The 21,029-nt window shown below is 42.7% G+C and overlaps 2 protein-coding genes across 5 annotated transcripts in view; one reads left to right on the forward strand and one right to left on the reverse strand.

Moving 5' to 3' along the window:
• FNIP2 (folliculin interacting protein 2) overlaps nucleotides 1–21,029 on the forward strand; it is a 46,435-nt gene that overhangs the window by 17,138 nt on the left and 8,268 nt on the right. For 2 of the 4 annotated variants that reach the window (XM_079991367.1, XM_079991365.1), the window contains exons 2-15: nucleotides 3,225–3,351; nucleotides 5,532–5,654; nucleotides 6,611–6,711; nucleotides 6,799–6,870; nucleotides 7,637–7,737; nucleotides 7,862–7,951; nucleotides 10,390–10,461; nucleotides 11,990–12,107; nucleotides 13,286–13,487; nucleotides 14,234–14,322; nucleotides 15,903–16,049; nucleotides 16,150–16,319; nucleotides 17,478–18,666; nucleotides 19,822–19,978. In XM_079991367.1, the coding sequence (XP_079847493.1) occupies nucleotides 3,225–3,351; nucleotides 5,532–5,654; nucleotides 6,611–6,711; nucleotides 6,799–6,870; nucleotides 7,637–7,737; nucleotides 7,862–7,951; nucleotides 10,390–10,461; nucleotides 11,990–12,107; nucleotides 13,286–13,487; nucleotides 14,234–14,322; nucleotides 15,903–16,049; nucleotides 16,150–16,319; nucleotides 17,478–18,666; nucleotides 19,822–19,978 (2,758 nt within the window). The remainder of the gene's footprint in view (nucleotides 1–3,224; nucleotides 3,352–5,531; nucleotides 5,655–6,610; nucleotides 6,712–6,798; nucleotides 6,871–7,636; nucleotides 7,738–7,861; nucleotides 7,952–10,389; nucleotides 10,462–11,989; nucleotides 12,108–13,285; nucleotides 13,488–14,233; nucleotides 14,323–15,902; nucleotides 16,050–16,149; nucleotides 16,320–17,477; nucleotides 18,667–19,821; nucleotides 19,979–21,029) is intronic. The other 2 variants (XM_079991368.1, XM_079991366.1) reach the window with 1 other exon arrangement.
• The window catches only part of SPMIP2 (sperm microtubule inner protein 2), a 36,715-nt gene continuing 33,243 nt past the window's right edge, over nucleotides 17,558–21,029 (reverse strand). The window contains exon 6 of the mRNA XM_079991458.1: nucleotides 17,558–17,680. Coding sequence (XP_079847584.1) covers nucleotides 17,679–17,680 — 2 coding nt within the window. The 3' untranslated portion in view covers nucleotides 17,558–17,678. The remainder of the gene's footprint in view (nucleotides 17,681–21,029) is intronic.

Here is a 21,029-nt window from a genome sequence, read left to right on the forward strand (position 1 = left end):
TGAGCTACAGATGTGGTTTACCAATAAAGTGCTAGCAATAAGTGAAATTCTTTAAAATTTACAATTTGAATAGCTTCCTCAAAAGGCAATGCAAAACAGGCTGATTTTACACACATGCTACCTTCAGCACTTCATCATTTAACAAAATTAATGTACCACTTGCTTGTCAATCAAACCTCTAAGCAATTTACAAAAAAATAAAGCAAGCCTGAAAATAAAGAAGAAATTTTAAAAATAAAAAACCTTTACAACAAGTGGGAAAAGATTAAAATACATGTTTGTCTAAAATAAAATGTTTTCAGCAGGTGCTAATAGGAGTGCAGTGAAAATGCAAGATATGGTGGTATCTCGGGTTAAGTACTTAATTCATTCTGGAGGTCCGTTCTTAACCTGAAACTGTGCTTAACTTGAAGCACCACTTTAGCTAATGGGGCCTCCTGCTGCTGCCGCGCCGCCGGAGCACGATTTCTGTTCTCATCCTGAAGCAAAGTTCTTAACCCAAGGTACTATTTCTGGGTTGGCGGAGTCTGTAACCTGAAGCGTATGTAACCCGAGGTACCACTGTAGTTGTGAAGAGTAGGTGTTGCCATGCTAAAACATATATTTTCTTTCAAATGTGGAATGGATATTTTGTGGCACCTATAAAGTGGCAATGAAACAGTAGGGTGGGCATACGTTGGTAGCTCCAGAAACATAGTTCGATTTGTCTTTTGAACCTCTGAAGTTGAAGTTCACCATGAAGGCAGGTTGTATGTATTCAGTTAGGTAGACAAGCAACTTGGAAAAAGAGGCAGATTTCCACTTTCCTGTAGTAATAAATATTGCAGTACAAACCCATAGTTATGTTCAGAAACTCAAACGCCCAGGAAGGGAGAGGGCAGGTTGGTGTTAGAAGTGTGTTCAGTGGCTAAAGAACTGCAGTCCTTTTCAACATGTAGATAATTTTGTCACCCGAGAACAGTGTTTGGTGACCTTTCCTTAGCACAGAGCTGGATGTCTTGCAGATACTGAGCCATGTATGGTATAATATTGAAAGAAACAGATTTTGACTTCTCTCTTATTGTTAAAATCTGTTGGTGGAATCAAGGAGTTCAGCCACCTGTGAGATTCTAAGCCAGGGATGCGAGCGTCTGTAGCACACCTGGATGTTGCTGAACTACAGCTCCCATCATCCCTGACTGGAATCATCATGTTGACTGGAACTGATGGAGTCTGGCAGCAACATCTGGAGAAGCTGCAGGTTTCCCACCCATTTTAGGCCACTGACAAAGAGGAGTGTATAAGCTGGTACTCTTTGCTGGCTGCTTGTAATATGCACAAACATTTGAGGATTGCTAGCCTATAGAAAGCAAAAAGTTTAATAAACATGACTTTAAATGTTTTCCTTTTGGCTAAGAAAGGTACCCATTTCCCCCCTCCTCAAAGATATGGTATATCTTTTTTTTAAAAAAAAGCTTTAAAATCCTACTTTTTAAAGCGCTTTTGGGAGAGGACCAAAACTTTTGCATGCACAGGATAAATTAACGTTGCCTAATAGCATGTGTTCCTTCTCTACCCTGTAGGTGTGGTCTAGCTGGGTCAGGGCTGTACTGAAATGAAACTATGATACATAAGGGAAGCCTCTGCTAGAAAATGCACATCTCTATGTTGCAACAGCAAAGGATTTCACTGTATCAGCCCTTTCAAATATTTCCATGTGCTCTAAAGTCTTGTACATTTCAAAAGTGCAGGGTGGCAATGCCATGTGATTCAAGGTACGGTACTGGCAAACAGATCCAAGTTCTGTTTTCATTGGAAACTTAAAAGAGCACATTTGAACCCAAAAGATAATCAACAATTCTTCCTAAAAATGCATAACAAGGAATACACAAGTTGGTCTTGCCTGTTAAGATGGTAAACTACTTTTAGAAGACACATCTACTTATTTCTTACCTATTTGAGTTCATTAGAGCTCTTTGTTGCTAATACCAGGTAAAATAAGTTTAATAGTATTGGTCAGATTTCAGGTTGCTTTATAATGCATATAATGTGAGAGCCCTCCTGTTGGTTTTTTTAACTGTATGAACAAGCTGAACTGTATGTCATAGATTTGCATGAAAATGGTGGATAGTGGAGGAACTGATAATTGGCATCTATAATAGAAGAGACAGCTATGACTCTTTCGTACATGCCAGTAAACCATATGTAACAATTTCTCTATGCCGTAATAGAAAAAAAGTGGTAATACACATCTACTCTTGTTATCCTGCCTCCAAACACACAAGGAAGCATTTGTCAGAAGGGAAAGAGAATGTTCTACCTATTAACCTGGGGTAGCCAGATGTCAAGTATTTTCTTCCTGCCTGTGGGCTGGACTTAGTGAATGTCCAATATCCTCTCTGATTGGATGCTGATGCTTTGCTCTCTGTCCTGAATTCAGCTATTTAAAAAAAGAGTTTGATTTGTGGCTACACCTCTTCCCTGGCAGAATCGGACCTTGGCATGCTGAAGGATGCTTAAGTGATTTTTATATGTGTTCAAGTAGAATTTTAGGGTTGTTTTTTTTTAAATCCAGGTCTTAAGGGCTACCTAGACAATATTGTTGTGTGGTTTTTCTTTCTTCCTTTTAAGGCAACTTGCAATTTCACTTGAATGGTTTATTAAGGGTCTTAAATTAGAAACCTGGAGTTGAGTAATGAGGTTTGGTATGTCTCGCCACACTGACTGTCCCGGCTAATACTAGGGTTAGGGTTAGCTGTGGCTTTCCAGTTAACTCCTGTATATACTACCGTGGCCGTCCCACATTAATACTGAACATTACATGTAGGCATGTATGTGGAGATGTATGTGGTATTCCTATAAGTTGGAAAGCGACTCTTCAGAATTTTCCGTCTATACTTACATTAACTCTTCATCAGACTAAATGAAAATGTAACAGAGTCTCACATGTACAGAATGCAAACTTTTCTTTTTTACTTAGTTTAAGTTACTTTAGCCAACCTTATTTATTTATGAACACTTTTTGAAACCAGGGTTGTTGTTTTAAAGTGCATTTGACCCCAGAGGGGGTTTGACTTAACTTTTGAAATGGCTCGTGTTGTAATAGCCAACTGTTCTGCTACCTTTTCAGTGTGAATGTATGAAGAACATTTGTGGCTTTAACATTCACAAGACCACACCATGGAAAAAGTCTCTTGAATAAATGGCTATTTATCTTCATTCCTTCTTGTATTTACAATTCACAGCTGGTCCTCTTCAGGGTTTGACCTAAATGAAATTCGCTTGATAGTCTATCAAGATTGTGAGAGGCGGGGCAGACAGGTCTTGTTTGACTCCACAGCAGTCCACAAAATTGATGAGACAACAGTTCAGGTATGGGTTTTGTTGTTTCTTCCTTTTATCCAGCCATAAAAATAAAATAGGAAAATGACCACAATTTTTTAAAATCACAATTATCACAATATTTATTTATATCCCGCCTTTACTTAAGGCTTAAGAATACAAACATCACCATTCTTTTCTCTTTGTTTACGTCTCAGTGGAAAATTAGCCTCTTGCCTGCCTGAGATCTTTCCCTCTTCCTGCTACTCCACTCTTTTGCCTCTAGGTGTACGTAGACTTGGTTGTCTACACAGGTCTATATGCAAACTCTGGCTGCATACACGCCATGTATTTAATGCATACGACTTCGCGCGCCCCCTCCCCCCAAGAATCATGGGAACTGTAGTTTTTTCTCCCACTGAGCTGCAGTTCCCAACATGTTTAACAAACTACAGTTCCCAGGATTCTCTGCAGGGGAAGCCATATGATTTAAACATATGGTGTGCAATGCATCTGGCTCTATGATGTCATCTTGGAATAAAAGCTCATTTTGAATACAGTTTACACACAAGTCTCAGCTTTGGCTGATTGATGTAAATTACTTCTACCCATTCCAGCCCTGGTTTCCATTTCACTCCTCGCTTGGCTGGGCTTTTTTCTGCTGAACTCTTTGAAAAAGAGTCTTCACAGCAGCAGCAACCAAATGTACAGGTTGAGCCAACTTCCCATTGGGCTTGTTTATCTGGAAGCCTAAGCTGGCTACTTGCATGTAAAAAGCAGAGCTTAATCATGAAGTACAGCTAATGAATTCTGTTTCAGGCTTTTCCTGTGGGTGGCCCACAGGCAAACGCATTACAGAAGGCTTTTCTCTCCCTACCCCCCTTGTCAGTAGCTTGTGTCAAACACATGACAACCAACAATTTTGCTCTTTCCCTAATGACAGTCACATTGGGGGATTAGATTAACAGCCCTTAACTAAATGTAGTACAAAGCAAAATCTCTTACAAAAGGAATGTAAATAGGTGGTTTGAATGTGCAAAAGGCCTGTGTGCTTTATGGGGGCAGATAAGGAGTAGGTGTGAGGCTGGGGAGGAGAAAACCCTGTTATGCTCCTGCTTTCACTGAGTTCGGGTTTTTATTGACCTTCTAAAACCAATGGCTTGTTGAGCTCGCTCTTACCTCAAGGAGCATGTGGCAATGAGCTCACCTTCCCACTCCCACCCCCTCACAGCCCTTCTAATCAATGAGTTTAAACTAAAAGAATAAATTAGGCCCCCATCTGCATTATATGTTCAAAAGAGTATTCTACCACTTTAAACAGCCATGGCTGTCCCTCACAAGAATCCTGGGAAGTTTGAGAAGGGTGCTGGGAGTTGCTAGGAGACCCTTATTCTCCTCCCAGAGCTACAATTCCCAGAGTTCCCTGGGAAGAGGGGTTGATTGCAGGGGCATAGCATTGGGGGGACACACTGGGGTTGTCAGCCCAGATGCACCACTTTGTGGGAGCACGGTAATGAGGCATCCCCCCATGCAGGGCTCCCTGTCCCACCCTGCCTGCCACTGGAGGTCTCTGGGCCCTGGAGCCTGGGCTGACCTCGACACCATGAAGAGTTAGCCCACACGTGGGCTTTGTGTGTAAATAGAAGACAGGAAAGGTTTGGGGGTCTGAGCACAATGAAAGTGCTTGGTTGTATTCAGGAAAGTGAAACCAGAAAAGTCGAGTTCATATACAGTGGTACCTCGGGTTAAGTACTTAATTCGTTCCAGAGGTCTGTTCTTAACCTGAAACTGTTCTTAACCCGAAACACCACTTTAGCTAATGGGGACCTCCTGCTGCCGCCGCGCCACCGGAGCACGATTTCTGTTCTCATCCTGAAGCAAAGTTCCCGAGGTACTTTTTTCGGGTTAGTGAAGTCTGTAGCCTGAAGCGTATGTAACCTGAGGTACCACTGTACTGCAGCCTTTGGCTGCCTGGTGCCCTACAGATATTGGGACTACAACTCCCATCAGCCTCAACGAACATCTGGTTGGGGGTGATGTTATTTGGGGGTGCAACAACATCTGGAAAGCACCCAATTAGCAGATCAAGAAGACAGCCATGACCAGGATTAAAAGTGCAAGTGGGTCCATTTTAACATGGAGACAATGTTTTCTGCACTGAAATGCTACAGGGTTGCTTAGAAATTATGGGGATTTTGCATTACCACGAATTAATATATTTCCTCCTCTAGGATGCTTCTGGGAAGACTTGGGGCAAGGGCTGCCAAACAACTGTTGGAGCCAGTGCAGCTTCTCCCTGTAGTTCTTCAATGGACAGTAGGCAGAACGTCACTGAAGACATTCCTAAGTATCAGGTAACCTGAACATGAGAACTGGCATCTATACATACCCCCAAGTCAACTGAATCGAAAACCAGATTTGTCTTAGGTTTTGCTACATATCTGGTAAGGAATCACTTTCCATTTGGCCTGGAGGGAATAAATCCTCACCATCTATTTATGTAATGAGGGCCTTAATGCCCTTGCCAGATTTGAAAGTACTTTCTGTAAACACCAATTCTGGATACTTAAAAAGGCATTTGGATGGCATGTATCAATTTGTATGTATAAATTAAGATGGATGTATTGATGCTTATTCCCTTCTTTATTTTCCTCTATTTTTTTCTTTAATACATTTGCATTTTTAAAAAAGCAGTTAAAAAGAATAGCGTTACAAGTTGCACTGCGCTGAAAAATGGCTAAATTCTCACTAGAGCTGCTCTCTGAAGAGGAGGGAGTATAAAATGCTTAGTACATTTTAATTCTGCATATCCCATGTTTGTTGTACACCAGCTTCTTTAAACTAAAAATGGTATGGATTTTATGTGAATGATGAAATAGACATGCAAAAGAAAATCAATGGGGGGGGAGTAAATATAAATAAATGAAATTTAGCATATTATATATATTGGTGCTTTAAAATCCCAAACATGTATATCTTTTTGTTTCAATAGACCTTCTTTTGCTCCATGTTCTTGTACATATCCTTTTGGGGGGGGGGTGTTAAATTGGGGCAGCTAAAAATGTATTCAAAATCAGATTGTAATATGATGTCCCCCATTTTCACTCTGCCTGCTTTTAGTAGTGGCTGTGCAGAATCAGTAGAACTTTGGTAATTCAGTAATGCTATGCCTGTTGTGTTTTCACTTGCTTGTGTTAATACTTCATTGGGACTCAATGTGCTACAACGGTACAACTCAAAAGCTGCTTGGTTTAGAAGCAGTATATGGCAAAGTTTGCGAAAGCAACTGTTTTTCCTTCCTTACTTCTAGTACACCAGGCCAGCTTCTGATGTCAACATGTTGGGAGAGATGATGTTTGGTTCAGTAGCAATGAGTTACAAAGGCTCTACACTGAAGATCCACTATATACGGTGAGCTAATGCCTCCAGTTCCTTCTTGTTGTCATGGAGTTCTTACTGGAACAGCTGAATTATTAGTTTTATTGTTTATCCTTTCAGCTCTCCTCCGCAGCTTATGATGAGTAAAGTTTTCTCTGCCAGAGTAGGCAGCTTCTGTGGAAGTGCAAATAGGTGAGAGCATCTTCCTTCCTCGCTTTTACCGTTTTCAGATTCAGATTTTCAAGGGGGAGGCAGTTCTCACTCAACTCAGTATTTTATTTTTTGAAAATTCCTGCCTTGGTAATCATAAACTAAGAGTGCGACACCGTAAATTATTTTTGTGTGGTTGAGGCACAGGTGTCAAGTCCTATGAGACTCAACTAAATTTAGGGTGTTTGTCTTCAGAATTCACAAAAAGCAGCTAGAAGTGGCTATGTAAAGATAACTAAGTTCTTAAAAGTGGTGGGATTCACCATTTGGTGTAGAGGAATAAGAAACTCCTGGGCACATGGTCATCACTTCAAGTTATGATGGTGTTACTTAGAGTTGTAGCCAAGAAGAGCCTTCTGTCAGTGCAAAGATTTACACTTGGGTAGTGGACTTTCCTTTCCTCACTTCTTACTCCCACAAATCTGCTCTGCAGGGTTGGGGGGACCCCCAGAACAGATTTAGAGGGTGAGTGGAGACAGAGGAGAGCAAGGGAAAGTTATGTTGTGCAATCTCAAATCCTTACGTTGTTGGAGTGAATTACTTAGTGCTACTTGGGATGCAACCTATAGATCTTGACTTTTTTCTATTGCAATGCTGCCTGCTGTGTGTGGGTGAAATCGATGCTATCTTACATAAGTTTAGAAATCTCTTTATGATCATGGATAGCCAATTGCAGGGGTACAGGGTGGGGAGGAAGTGCTCAATGGCAACTTAATCCATCTTTTTTGGATGGATGTTTCTTTTACAGCTTGCAAGGTAGCTTTGAATACATGAATCAAGAACCCAATTTAGCAAGACTGAACTCTAATCCAAATAGTTTGGGCCCCTGCCACAGTGGAAGTAACCTAGGTAAGTACATTCAGCAGTTTAATTATTTGTGTGCGCACCACAAGTTTTGGTTCGTGGTCTGTTACATTTCCATGTAATCTGATTTTGTTTTGTTTTGTATATTTCTTGTGTTGCTGCCTTCTAGGTGTATTGCAGCTGTGTAGCAACAAACTGCTGCATGGTGTGGCTGAAGGGGGGCCTCTCTGGCTCACCCGGAGTGCTTCCTTCTTTGCAGGTTTGTGCGCAGCGTCGAGCACAGGGTGGTGCGCCAGTACATGCCCCTCTAGCTAGCTCCTGGTGGAAATCTCTTGGCATGCGATCAATAACTCCTCTCCACAAATGGACTGGGCTGAGGAGGTGGTGATGGTGGTAGCTCTAAAATATCCAATAAGAGCTCATTTAAAGCAGGTGTGGGGAATCTGTGGCCCTCCCAATGTTGTGGAAGTCCAACTCCCGTCAGCCTCACCCAGTGTGATCAGGGATCAGGACCATCCGACTTGGTGGGGGCAGAGCCAGGGCAATAGCCTCCCAGCAGTGGAGTCATAACTACTTCCCAGGAGGGGGACACACAGTGGTGAGGGTGGGAGTGCCGAATTGGTTTTGCTGGGGTATCCACAGCACTCTGTCCTTTGCCAGCCCTAGTAAGCAGCAGTGACACTGCTGCCGGGAGGCTGCCGCTCTGCACCACTAGCTGAGCAGTGCAATCGGAACACAGGAGACCATTGGTCCTTCCAGCTCAGTATTGTCAACACTGACTGGCAGCAGCTCTCTGGGGCTTTGAGCAGAAGCCTTACCTGGAGATATTGAGGATTGCACCTGATACCTTTTGCATGCAAAGCTCAGTGGCTCTACCACTGAGCCATGGCTTTTGGCCAACATCTGGAGGGCTGCAAGTTCCTCACGCTGTCCATGTAGCATCGTCAGTAATGTGTTTCCCTGCTGGTCGCACTTCATAGCGCCATATTTATTCCCAGATGACAGAGCCCTTCCAGGTTTGAGAGGAGTTGTTTTTTCCAAGTTAATCATTTGCTGGTGTGTTCTGTTAATTTTCTCACATGTAATAATGTTGGAGTGGTTTCTCTCCCCCCCCCCCTATCTTCCCCTGCCCCCACGTGGTAAAGTCACCTAAATGCCATCGAATAAGCACAGTTAATTTTATAGCGGAAGTGCTGACCTTTTGGAAGAGTGTGATCAAGGGAATCTGAGTTAATCTAAACACGGGTCACAAATTTTGCATGCCCTCTAATCAATCGATCTTCTTTGCTTAATGTTGGGAATTTATGGAGCTACAACTGCTGTTCAGCCTAGCATTGGGAGCCATCTGAAAACAGATATTTGTCATTTGTGTGTGTTATCATTTTAAAGCATGTAAGAGTAACAATGGGTTGGATCCAGAAGTTCACTTCTAACCACAGAAGTTGCCTTTAACTTGTGGATAGTTTGTGTTACTTCCTGCTAGCATGTTACATAGGAAACTTAAACTAATGCCACAATAAATTCATTTAATATGTGTGTGTGTGTGTGTGTGTGTGTGTGTGTGTTACAACAGAGCAATATAGTAGTTAACATTACATAATGTACTCACTTAAAACATAATCACCTATTTTCACATATTCTCTTTTCTGAGTTCCCAGAGATTAAATTAATTGACAGTATTATACACACACATGTACACACACGTGTGTGTGTGTATGTGTCCATGAGTATATTGAGTTTAGAAGTAGGGTCTGTTTTTCCAAGACATTGCCCTTGAAATTGGGATACAAAACATCTCTAGTCTACACAGATCTTTCGTCTTGAGAATAAGGAATTCCATACTTGTTCAAACCACTCCTGGCTTCATAGGTGCTATCTAGGCAACTTAAGGCTTTAGTCTTACTCAGGCTTTCTTCCCCCAGCCATACTATGCCATGGAGTCCATTCCCTTCCCCCTCTACCCCATGAGAAGAGAGAGTGGGTAAATTTCTGCAGCCTTGAGCCAGCTGTGGTCATGTACGCTGGAAGGTCCATGTTCTAAACTGCATGGAGAGCATACATTAGAAAAAGCTTCCTGTAGAAGTTCAGCCTGCTATGAAGGAAGGGTGTGGCAGCAGCAATAGCTGGCAGTAGGAGCAGGGAGGTCTCTCCCATTCTCTTCCCTACTGGCAATTGCAGTGAGGAGAATGCCTGAAGGGAGATTTTGTTATTTTCAAACTGAAAATATGTCCCTTCATTTCTCAGTGTCTTCAGAAGCATGAAAACCTCTATGGGGACTATAATTATAACACCATGTCAGCTATTAGGCAACTGTTTGCACAACAGTGCTAATGGCTATTTTCCTTCCAATCAGCGTTCTAACCTGATAACACTAACAAACTAGTTGAAGTCAGACTAGGATTTCAGACAAAAGACATACGATTTGTTGGGTCTCTGGACCGTAATAAAGATTGATTGACAAAAGACATACGTTGATAAACTTGCGGAATCAATAGTATGTTTGTTAAAACAGACTTAGCTAATTTTAAGCCTGCAATTGTGTCCTCCTTGCCCCCTCCTTGTCATTCTTGAGGCATTTGCTCTGGAGCTTTGAGAAATATCACTGTTGAATTGAAACTGCTGCTTGTGTGGCCCTGTTTTAAAAGCAGGTGAGAAATAGGATGCCTGTTAAATCTCCTCCGTTTCCCCCCCTTTCAGCGCACAGCACACCTGTTGACATGCCTAGCAGGGGGCAGAATGAAGACAGAGACAGTGGCATCGCTCGATCAGGTATATCACTCCTCTCTGCTATACCAACCAAATGTGGCAAAGAAATTTTTAGTGACATGTGAGCCACCAGTTCCAGATTTCATTACACTTGACATGGCACTCTTATGAACCCTGATACTGTGTTAAAAATGGAAATGTATGTTCATTAGGGACGCAGGTGGCGCTGTGGGTTAAAGCCTCAGCGCCTAGGGCTTGCCGATCGAAAGGTCGGCGGTTCGAATCCCTGTGGCGGGGTGCGCTCCCGCTGCTCGGTCCCAGCGCCTGCCAACCTAGCAGTTCGAAAGCACATCAAAGTGCAAGTAGATAAATAGGGACCGCTTACCAGCGGGAAGGTAAACGGCGTTTCCGTGTGCGGCTCTGGCTCTGGCTCTGGCTCTGGCCAGAGCAGCGATGTCACGCTGGCCACGTGACCCGGAAGTGTCTCCGGACAGCGCTGGCCCCTGGCCTCTTAAGTGAGATGGGCGCACAACCCCAGAGTCTGTCAAGACTGGCCCGTACGGGCAGGGGTACCTTTACCTTTACCTTTATGTTCATTAGTTTCTTATTCTAGGATTATTTGTAAATTCCATTTTCTGGTCTCTTTAAGGCCATTACTTCTGAATTATTCTTATTAATGTTATTGTTATTACCTGCCTCCCCAAAATAATTCTTGGTACTTAATGCTCATTTGACTTTTCCCCTGTGTAGTATCTTTATGATTTTCCTGTAGATTGTAAGCTTCTTTAACATTCCAGTTTTTTCTGCACAGTGTCTGGCACTCTGTTCTAGATTTAGACTTATTCTGTTATCTCTCCCTGTCCCCCAAGACTGCCCCTTGCAAAGGGGTGCCTGGGGATGGTCCCATTGGCCCCTCCTGCATGTCTTCATTGCCATTCCTGCAGCATCCCCACCCCAAAATACACTGGAGCTGAATTTCTGCAGGAGGGAGCCTACTGTATTCAAGTAGGGCTGCCACACAATCTAGAAACCTGGTTGCATGCAACGCTGTGTATGCAGAGTTCCACTTGCACAGGGCAACTTTCCCTTCCTTTCCTCTCCCCGCATGTCCTCAAAATCTGCTCCAGAGGGTCCTCCATATCTCTGGGGAGAGGAGAGGAGGGAATAGTTTCATTGCCTAGCAGATGTCTGCTGCACTAGCAGAAAGGCAGCATCGGAGAAGACCCCTGAAGCAAGGGAAAACATATTAATCTATTTGCTTTTGAATTTGGGGGTGTAATTGCTACAAAGACTTTTAAGTTTTGCCTATGGGAAGGGTAGGGGAGCTGCCTGTTCTCTTGCATTGCCACATCTTTAAGTAAGACAACTTTTGTTTCCTAAAATGTGTGACCCTACTGCAGAGGAGTTGTTATTGCTCTGTAACGGGGTTTCTGCATTTTCAGTGCTCTCAAGATGAAGCTGTGGGTCTCATTTCCTACCCCACCCCAAGAGAAGATGTCTTTAAAAGACCTTGGGGCGGGGAGCATGGTGCCAGGGGAAATCTCTATTGAAGGACCATTTTGGGTGATGCTTCTTTCTGCTTTCTTGCCAGCTTCTTTAAGTAGCCTCTTGATGACTCCTTTGCTGTCGCCAAGCTCTTCTAGCAGCTACCACCGCCGCTGGATACGAAGTCAAAGAACAAGTTTGGAAAACGGCATTATTCCTAGGTGGTAGGTTTCTAGGGCATATTCCTGGAATAGGATATTGTAGACTGTGGAAAGAGCCAGCATAGCACAAGCAGGCATCTGCTTACGGAATCGGGCATCTCCTTCCCTCTGCATGCTCCCAAAATCTTATTTAGAGGACTGGGGGGCATTCTGGAGGAGGTTTGAGGGACTGGAGGGAGAATAGGAAAAACTGGAGAGAAGTCCAGTTGTGCAAATTGGTTTTAAAATTTATAGACTTTATTTTCCCCTCTGTCTTAAGTGCCTTGGAGACTTGCCACAATTATAAATCATCTGTAAAACTGGTTCAAAAGACTGCAGAGTTAAAAACAACAGCAATTGGATCCCACCAACAAAAAAAAGGCCTTTAAAAGCTTGCTTAGATCAAGTACATGCATAATAATTTTTAATGGCCTGGTGGACTTTGCTGGAGAGGGAGTTTCGCAGTGTGGTTGCTATAGTTTGGTACACCCTGTTTCCAGTGGGAAGTAATGAGCCTGTTAACAGTGGTGGCACCTCAACTAATACTTTTGGGGAGGGGAAATTGCATACATTACTTCAGCATTTGTATTTAAATTTTTTATGAGCCACCTTTTGAAGTTTTTAATATTTTTCTAAAAAAGGGAAAATGGCAGGAACATAAAAGCCAGTCACAAAATCACACAAGCCCAGCAAAACAGAAAGTCTTTAGAGCCTACATCATTCTCTGAAGTGAAGGATAAGACAGATTTGGGGGTGGGGAATTCAAAAAATGTTGAACTACCACTGATACCTGATAGCAGCCTGCTCACTTTTAAGCAGCCAATCTTGGTGCTCAGGCAGGACAATAAGGGTGTAGGCCAGGACTGGATAACCTGTTGCTCTCTAGGTGTTGTTGGACTCCAACACCCATCAGGCCTAGCCAGCATGGCCAATAGCTGGGGATGATGTGAATTGTAGTTCAACATCTGGTGGCTCACAGGTTCCCCATTCTTGGTGTAGGCTTCAGTTAATATAGTTTCAAAATGGTTAAGGACTTTAAAAGTTAAAACCAGCACTCTATGCATACACACAGTCCTTGTTTTTAAACCCATTGCTAATATCAGTGCACTAGGGCATCAAACAAAAGCCTCTTGATCATTGTTGATTTTTCTGAATGAGCACATAGGTGTGCTGTAATTTCCCCACTGCATTTTTTTTTTCAGGTCAACTGAAGAAACTTTCAGCATGGCAGATGAAAGTTGTGGCCTCAATCCTGCAATGGTTCGAAGGAAGAAAATTGCCATCAGTGTCATTTTCACCCTCCCGGAAAAAGAAGAGGCCCAGAGGGAATTCCAGGATTTCTTCTTCTCTCACTTCCCCTTATTTGAATCACACATGAGCAAGCTGAAGAGCGCCATTGAAATGGTAGAGCATGGAACACATCCATTCAATATTATTATTATTATTATTAACCATCTGGGAGGCAGGCTGGGCTAACTGATGCTATGTCGGGGGCAGATCTCCAGGGAGTTGATGCCTGAGCTGGCAAAGTACAGCTTCTGCTTGAAATCTCAAGATCTTTTCCATGGTACCACACAAGCTCTGAAAGTTACATATCGTCTAACCTGACATGGACTTGGCAGATGAGCCTCTTGTAGCAAGACAGACAGAAACTTTCTTTGGGAAGAATGAGCAAATGATCTACAGCACTGATTCCTGTCTCTTTTCCCTGCCCCCAGCAACCAATTTTTTATTTAAATACTTTTTATCTGGTTTCCATGAAATGTGATAGATGCTTCATGCACAGACCTTCAGGCATATTGCTCCTTGATCTCTCTTATCAGTCTCAAGAAGCCTTCTCCCCAGATGTTGCTGGACTACAAACCCCATCATCGCCAGCCAGCATGTCCAGTGGTCAGGGATGATGGGAATTGTGGTTCCCGCCCTATCTGGAGATACCAAGAATTGAAACTGGGACCTTTTGCACGCAATGCATATGCTTCACCTCTGAACTAGAGCTGTTCCTCTATTCATTAGATTCCAGTGCTTGACTTTCCAAAGTTTTTTAGTAAACCTTTGAAATAATAATAATAATAATAATAATAATAATAATAATAATAACTTTTGCTTTTCTTTTTTAAAAAACCTATTATGATTGCTTTCTCTCCAAGGCCATGATCACCTGCAGAAAAATAGCAGAAACAAGCCAAAGAGTGCAAGTTTACATCAGCCGTGTCATGGATGCCCTGGGTGAATTCAGGTAAGTCCATGGAAGCCAAGCAGTAGATTTGTACTTCTCCATAAAGGGCATCCAGAGCAGCTTTGTCCCTGTTGCACTAGTCTCCCTCTATTTCCCAGGTTCACATGCCTTGCAGATACAAAATCACAGATTCACCTTTAACAAACAAACAAAAAGGTTGGCTCTGGTGATGGAGAAAGTGAAGCTACATGGTTTTTCTGTTTCTCTACCAAAAAAAAAAAAAAAAAAAAAGCCAAAACTGATGCCTCTTTAAGCATTTCTCCAGCTTTTCCATGGAGAAATAGGGGGAATGCAGCAGTGGTGAAACATCCCAGCATATGGGATTTGCATCCATTGTGTAATGTCAATAGAAGTTTGTTTCAAAAACTGCCATTCTTACCTGCGGCAGTCTGCTACCTAACTCTCCAAAAGAGGGCTGCAGTGACGTGCACATGAAGCAGAATGAGGTAGCAGAGTGAAATACGTCACTATAGGCTCCTTTTGCATTAAACCCTGTATTTAAAAACCTACTGAAGTTCATAAATCCAATGCTCTGTCAGCAGTCGACTTTGCCACCTTGCTCCCACTTCATTCTGCTGTGTGTGTAGGCAAGGTCTACATTTTCAACTCATTTGAGGCTGTCATTTATGCAAATTAATTGAATGACTTCAGCTGCAGTGCTGTGGGCCCCCAGGAAGGTGTATCAGGGGACACCAATTGATGTAGGAGCTCCATCAGCACAACCGCAAAAGGAATGTGCTGGTAGAAGATTAGGAAACTGCTTGGAGCCACCGCCACCGCCACCGCCATGCATGCCTCCAAACCAGGGAGAGATTTAAACCATAGGAAGAAGATGAGGAGGAAATAAGTTTTAAGAGGAAAAACACACATGCAAAATGGACAGCCAGGTGCTAGCATGCTCCTCTGGCCTCACTTCTCCTGGCACTATTTATCCTATAACTTTTTGCTTCATCCCAGAGAACAACCTTTCCCAGCTGTAGCCACTACGATTAGAAATTGGGCCATAAATCCTTTCAAATCATGTCCAGGATATGTTTTACCAGCAATCACAGATAGCTAATTATGAATGTCTGTGTCAACCTATTAACCTGTGCTGTGATGCATATAAAATGTTGCCTGTGTTGAAATAAGGGGGAGATATTATCAAGTTTGAAAAGAATTAGTATTTGGATTTCACACTTCTCTGGTTTTGGTCACCTGACCATATCTCAGTTTATTATTTAGGCACCTGACTGAGGCCATGGCCATGACTGAGAGAGGGTGGAGAGGGATTATATAAAAGAGGATGTGAATTGTTCACAACATAAACCAGCCTTCACCAATCTTCCCCCCCCCCCCAGTCGTCCCCAAACAGTACAACAGTGAATGCTTCAGACTGCTGGGCAGTAATCTTTCAACAGTCACTGACCCCATATTTTCTGGGCCTACTGCAGCGGCGCTTGGGAAGCAAAACTAATAGTTTGGCTTTGTACACTTGAGATCATCTTCTTTGTTATGGAATAGAGGTTTTGCATTTTGAACAGCGTATACTGTTTTAGCTAACAGATCTCTCTTTGGGTCCCCCCCCCTCTTTCTTACAGAATTACAATCTGGAATTTGTATTCAGTTCCAAGGATTGCAGAGCCTGTATGGCTAACCATGATGTCCGGCGCTTCTGAGAAGAACCAGTTGTGCCAACACTTTCTCAAGGAATTCACCATCTTGATAGAACAGACCAGCAAAAACCAGTAAGTTGTCGCTGTGACTTGCTTGCTAGATCTGCTCCCCTTCATAGGGACTGTAGGTTCATCGCCATATTTATCTTGTTTGTGGCTCTTTTCTCCCCAGGTTCTTAGCGGCTCTCTTGACGGCCGTGCTGACCTATCACCTGGCTTGGGTCCCCACAGTGATGCCAATTGACCACCTTCCCATCAGGCCCTCCTCTGAGAAACGTACCTCTCAGTCTGTGAACATGCTGGCAAAATCTCACCCTTACAATCCACTCTGGGCACAGCTTGGTCAGTGTGAAACTTTAAAAACAAACCCAAGACGATCTTTTTTATAGGATAAGACTTAATCTGCACAGAAATGTCCTTGTGCACATGCATTTTAAAATTGTTTGTCATATTAGGCTGAGGAATAAATGGAGAATCATTAGAAAACTGCTTGATGTATGGTTGCACAGGGGATACGTTTTTGAAATAGCTCTATTATACTTACCAAAATCATGCTTTGAACATGCACATATTTTATCAGCTATAGTGAACTCTTCATTCAGCATAAAAGCTTGCTCCTTGCAGCCAGATGTTGGTCAGGGCTAAGGGATTCTGTTGCCAGTGGTTGAGATGCTGTTTTTTAAAAAGCTTGATGATGCCCTCTAGTGGTTACCGCATAAGCTACAGACTTACTTCTACTGGTACTTGTAATAAAGTGAAGGTGCAAGCAATAGATTTTTTGTTTTGTTGAGCAGCTTGCACTTTAATAGTCTCTAAATTTCGTGGTGTGTGTGTGTGTTTTAATAGAGCTTCATGTTTTGTGAATTGCTGACACGATTTCTATAACGATAACTGGTTTTTGTTGATTCTCATCTGTTGCAGACCTGTAAAGTATGGATTGTCATAAATCATTTCATTTTACACTTCTGCATTTCTCCTGCGATAGGATATAAAAATGTAAATTGTACACCATTTAGCTTTTATAGGGGTCACATAATTCAGGTGTTCTTGGCACAGAAATTGTAATTGAAAGAAAGATCTGCCTGCTAATGACTTGGGAAGAACCCTTTTTCAAAAAATACCTAATTATGTAGTACAAATAAAACTTGAGGGCATGATCTAGCCAGTGGTAAGCACTTTTAGGTCCCATTGATTTTCAATGGGAAGTTAACCATGTGTGTTTAATTCCTCCTATTGAAATCAATGAAATGTAAAATAGCTTCACTTGAACTGGATCATGCCCTTGAGTTTTAATATGTCTCTTAAGCTAGAAGCAATGATTATAATCATGTTTGATTCCTCAGTGCAAATTTTCATGGCACTTTTTGTAACTGGATGGATCTTTTTTTTAAAAGCCACAAAACAAAACTGGATTGGATTAGACATGGGCCTGTTGTCTTATGGCCTTCTGGGTTAAAATGCAGTACAAATCCCCATTTTTCTTCCTTGTGCTTTTTCCAGGTGACTTGTATGGTGCTATAGGCTCACCTGTCAGGATGACGAGGACTGTAATTGTTGGAAAGCGTAAAGATTTGGTTCAACGCATCCTCTACATTCTTACGTATTTCTTACGGTGCTCTGAGCTGCAGGAGAATCACCTGACCCGGAGTGGGCAAGTTGGCAGAGGAGAGCAAGCCCTGAGTGGTGGCAAGATCTCAACAGCTCTAGAAAAGGGAGAAGTTGAGGATTCTGATTATGTAGTAGTCACTGTTAGAAACGAACCTGCTCTCATATCTCCCAGTTTGCCCCGGAGAACCGGGAGCGCTGCTGCTGTGGGAGAGAGCTGCTTTGAACCTGCCTGCTTGAAGCGGGAGCATGAAGGAATAAATGCTGGACAGAGTTCTGAACTGCCCTCTTGCTTGCCCAAAGCTGGCTCCTCCAAAGGACTTGTGGAGGAAGCTCAGAAGGGGAAAACGGTGGCTGGTTCAGAAGGTGTATCCAGGGGGTGTGCAAAATTAGAGGATTTAGCAACAGGAATGAAGGACAACAACCAGTGTAACGCAGCAGGACAGCTGTTTTGCAGTGAAAGGGCTAGCCAGAGGTACCCTCAGTTGGAAAGAGTTACCTTCCAAATTGGAAGCTCCCCTTCACCCATATCTGATTTAGAACCCACCCAAAAGGATCTGGATGAAACTGTAGGAATGCCGAGGAGCAAAAGCAAATCTCTGTGTTTCCTGTCAAGTCCAGTACATGCAACTGCCCAAGTCCAGCAGGAGAAATCTTACTTCTGTCTTAAACCACGTGCTAGGCAGAAAGCTTGTAAAACGCGACTACCAAGTGCGCTTCGATTGTCATGCCATCCACCTGTCCCTTCTGAGAGCAAAGTCAAAACTGCAAAGCCAGGAAGACTGGGGGAAGGTGAAAGCACACACTGTGAAAACTTGGAAAGGGTTTCTCTTGACTGTGATTCAGGAAGTCCCGCTGATGTGCAGAGATCTGGCCAAGCCGTTATGGAGGATGTCCCCTGTGGGGATGCTGGAAGCAAACACCCCTTCAGAGTGGAAGAGAACATGCCTAGAAATGAGAGCTCTGACAGTGCCCTGGGAGAGAGCGACGATGAAGGTAGCGCACATATTCCAGATGAGCAATCTCTGAGCTCTGTCAACAGTAGGACGGATGAACTTTCCGAAGTAGAACTTGCTTTGCCAAGGTAAAAATAAGTAAATATGACCAACTGTGTGTGACTCCTCAAGGGTTTGCTGCATTGTTCTAAGATAGCTCTTGAAAAATCTGAAGAAGGAACCTCTAGTCTGATATTTAGACCAACTTAAACCAAATGTTTTCATTATAAAGTAGTATTGATCCTATGCTGGGAAAGCCGAGACAACCTAGTATAGTGCAAATTGGGGTTTTCCCCCATTATTACTTTTAGGCATAATACTTGCATCATAATTTTAAGGTTTTACAATAATAGGGACTGTTGTCAATTTAGTTCAATGGACTAAAAGGCTCAGTTTTTCTCTTTTTACAATATGTGAAAACAGCAAAGTCTTAGACTAGCATGAGCCTTCATGGGCAAGTGTCTACTTCACATGCTACATTATGCCGCCTTTCAGTCTTTACAAACAGGTGGTTTTTGTGAACTCGGCTACAACAGAGCACAAGTGATCCAATTTAAAAGTTAACAAGTATGTAACTCATTTTAACCAATAAAATAGGTGCTTTGCCTAGCTGTCACTTTGGATAACTCATTAGGTGCACATTTATGAGATGTTAAGAGATAATGATCAGATGAATGGTTTCAAAATGCTTACATTAGTGTTTAAAGCCCTAAATGATTTGGGCTCCAGATATCTGAAAGATTGCCTCCATTCCTGCTGATCTTCCTAAGATTATCAAAGAGAGGTCTCTCTTGGTAGTTCTGCAACCCTTAGAAGTGTGGGGAAAGGCAGCCTCTAAAATGTGGACCACCGTCCCACAGAGGTGCATCTAGTATCTTAATTGTGTGGTAAAGGGCAGGTAAGAAATGTTATAAATAAATGAGGCAATCATCAAATAACCGGATCGTCATGTCAAAGTTCCATAATTGAGGCTCCTGCTGGGGAAAAGATTTTGTGGTGCAGACAACATTTGGGAACCGTGGACTGACTGTGTGATTCAGAGCTGAGAATGATAGTAACTTTTTCCATGGTCATTTTTTATCATGAGCTGTAACCTTGCAAACAAATAAGGCAGTGTCATCATTCACATAGCATTGCAATCTGCCAATCTTACTGAAATAATTCCACTTTATTCCAATACCTTTTCACAAACTGGCCTTAGAAATGGCTGAGTACTAAGCGTGCAACCAATTCCTCTGTTTCAGATCCAACACAATCAGCAATCAAAGCGTAAAGCATTTTGGAAGGTCCCTTCTCGGTGGCTATTGTGCCTCCTATATGCCTGACCTGGTGTTGCATGGAATCAGTAACGATGAGCAGCTCAAGCAATGCCTATCAGCTGAATTGAGTCATGCAGTGAATGTAAGTCTGGACATACTTCTGAGCCTCTTTCTTGCAGCGAGACATAGAAGGCCAAGTGCTGGCAGTAGGAAATGTAAAAGTGGGATAGTTGTAGGTGGATCAGATCTGGCAGTACGCCAGAGAGAAAATGGAAAGTGCGGGGGAGCACCCTAATCTATATTTTCCTTCTATTAATAGAATTCTGATTTAAATTTTGGATCTCACTGTTGCAAGATGCATTAATGACCACTCACCTAAGTGGCCTTTAAAAGGGTTAGACCAATTCCACAAATGGCTACTATTCATTACAGCCAAAATAGAACCTGTCTCTCTAGAGGCAGGGTACCAAATGCCCTGAACAAACAGGGGAAGGTTGTAATCATTATGGCCTGCTTTGGGGCTTCTAGAAGTACACAGCTGACCTCTAATTGGAAACAAATACTGGATTTAGATATACCTTAGTTTGCTACCTGCTGGACCACTCATGGAGGAGACACACAAAGAAAGGGTGATCTCAGGGTCTGGGTAGGTTCAGGTGGAGAGAGGCAGTCCTTGAGGTATTGCGGTGCTAGGCTGTTCCATTTGGATCTTGCCACACAGAATCCTTTTAATATCATTGACAGTTAAGCATAGAAAGTTGCCTTATACCAAGTCAAGATTATTTATCCATCAAGCCTGGTACTTGCCTACCCTACCTAGCAGTGGCTCATTGGAGGTCTCTGCCATCACCTACCTGAACTTTTTTTAAAACTGGAAATGCCAGGTGCTGTACACAAAACCTTCAGAGTGCAAGGCAGCCCCCAAAATGGGTTATGCCCCCAAAATGCATAGTGCATCTTCCACATTGTGCCTGTTTGCCTTGAACAAAAACTGTGTACATACTCTGATGTCCATTCTGAGCCTTTGCATACATGGGACCACCTATTTATTTAAATGGAGGGAGTCCTCTCCATATGTGCACCTAATCTCTGCCCTGAAATTAACAGGGTTTTTGTGGACACGATTGCTAGGATAAGAAACTTTTTTTTGTCTGAAAAGGCTATTGCATAAAAATATATATATTAAGAAACCA

Source organism: Podarcis cretensis (genome assembly GCF_951804945.1).
Source record: "Podarcis cretensis genome assembly, chromosome: 9".
Taxonomy (NCBI): domain Eukaryota; kingdom Metazoa; phylum Chordata; class Lepidosauria; order Squamata; family Lacertidae; genus Podarcis; species Podarcis cretensis.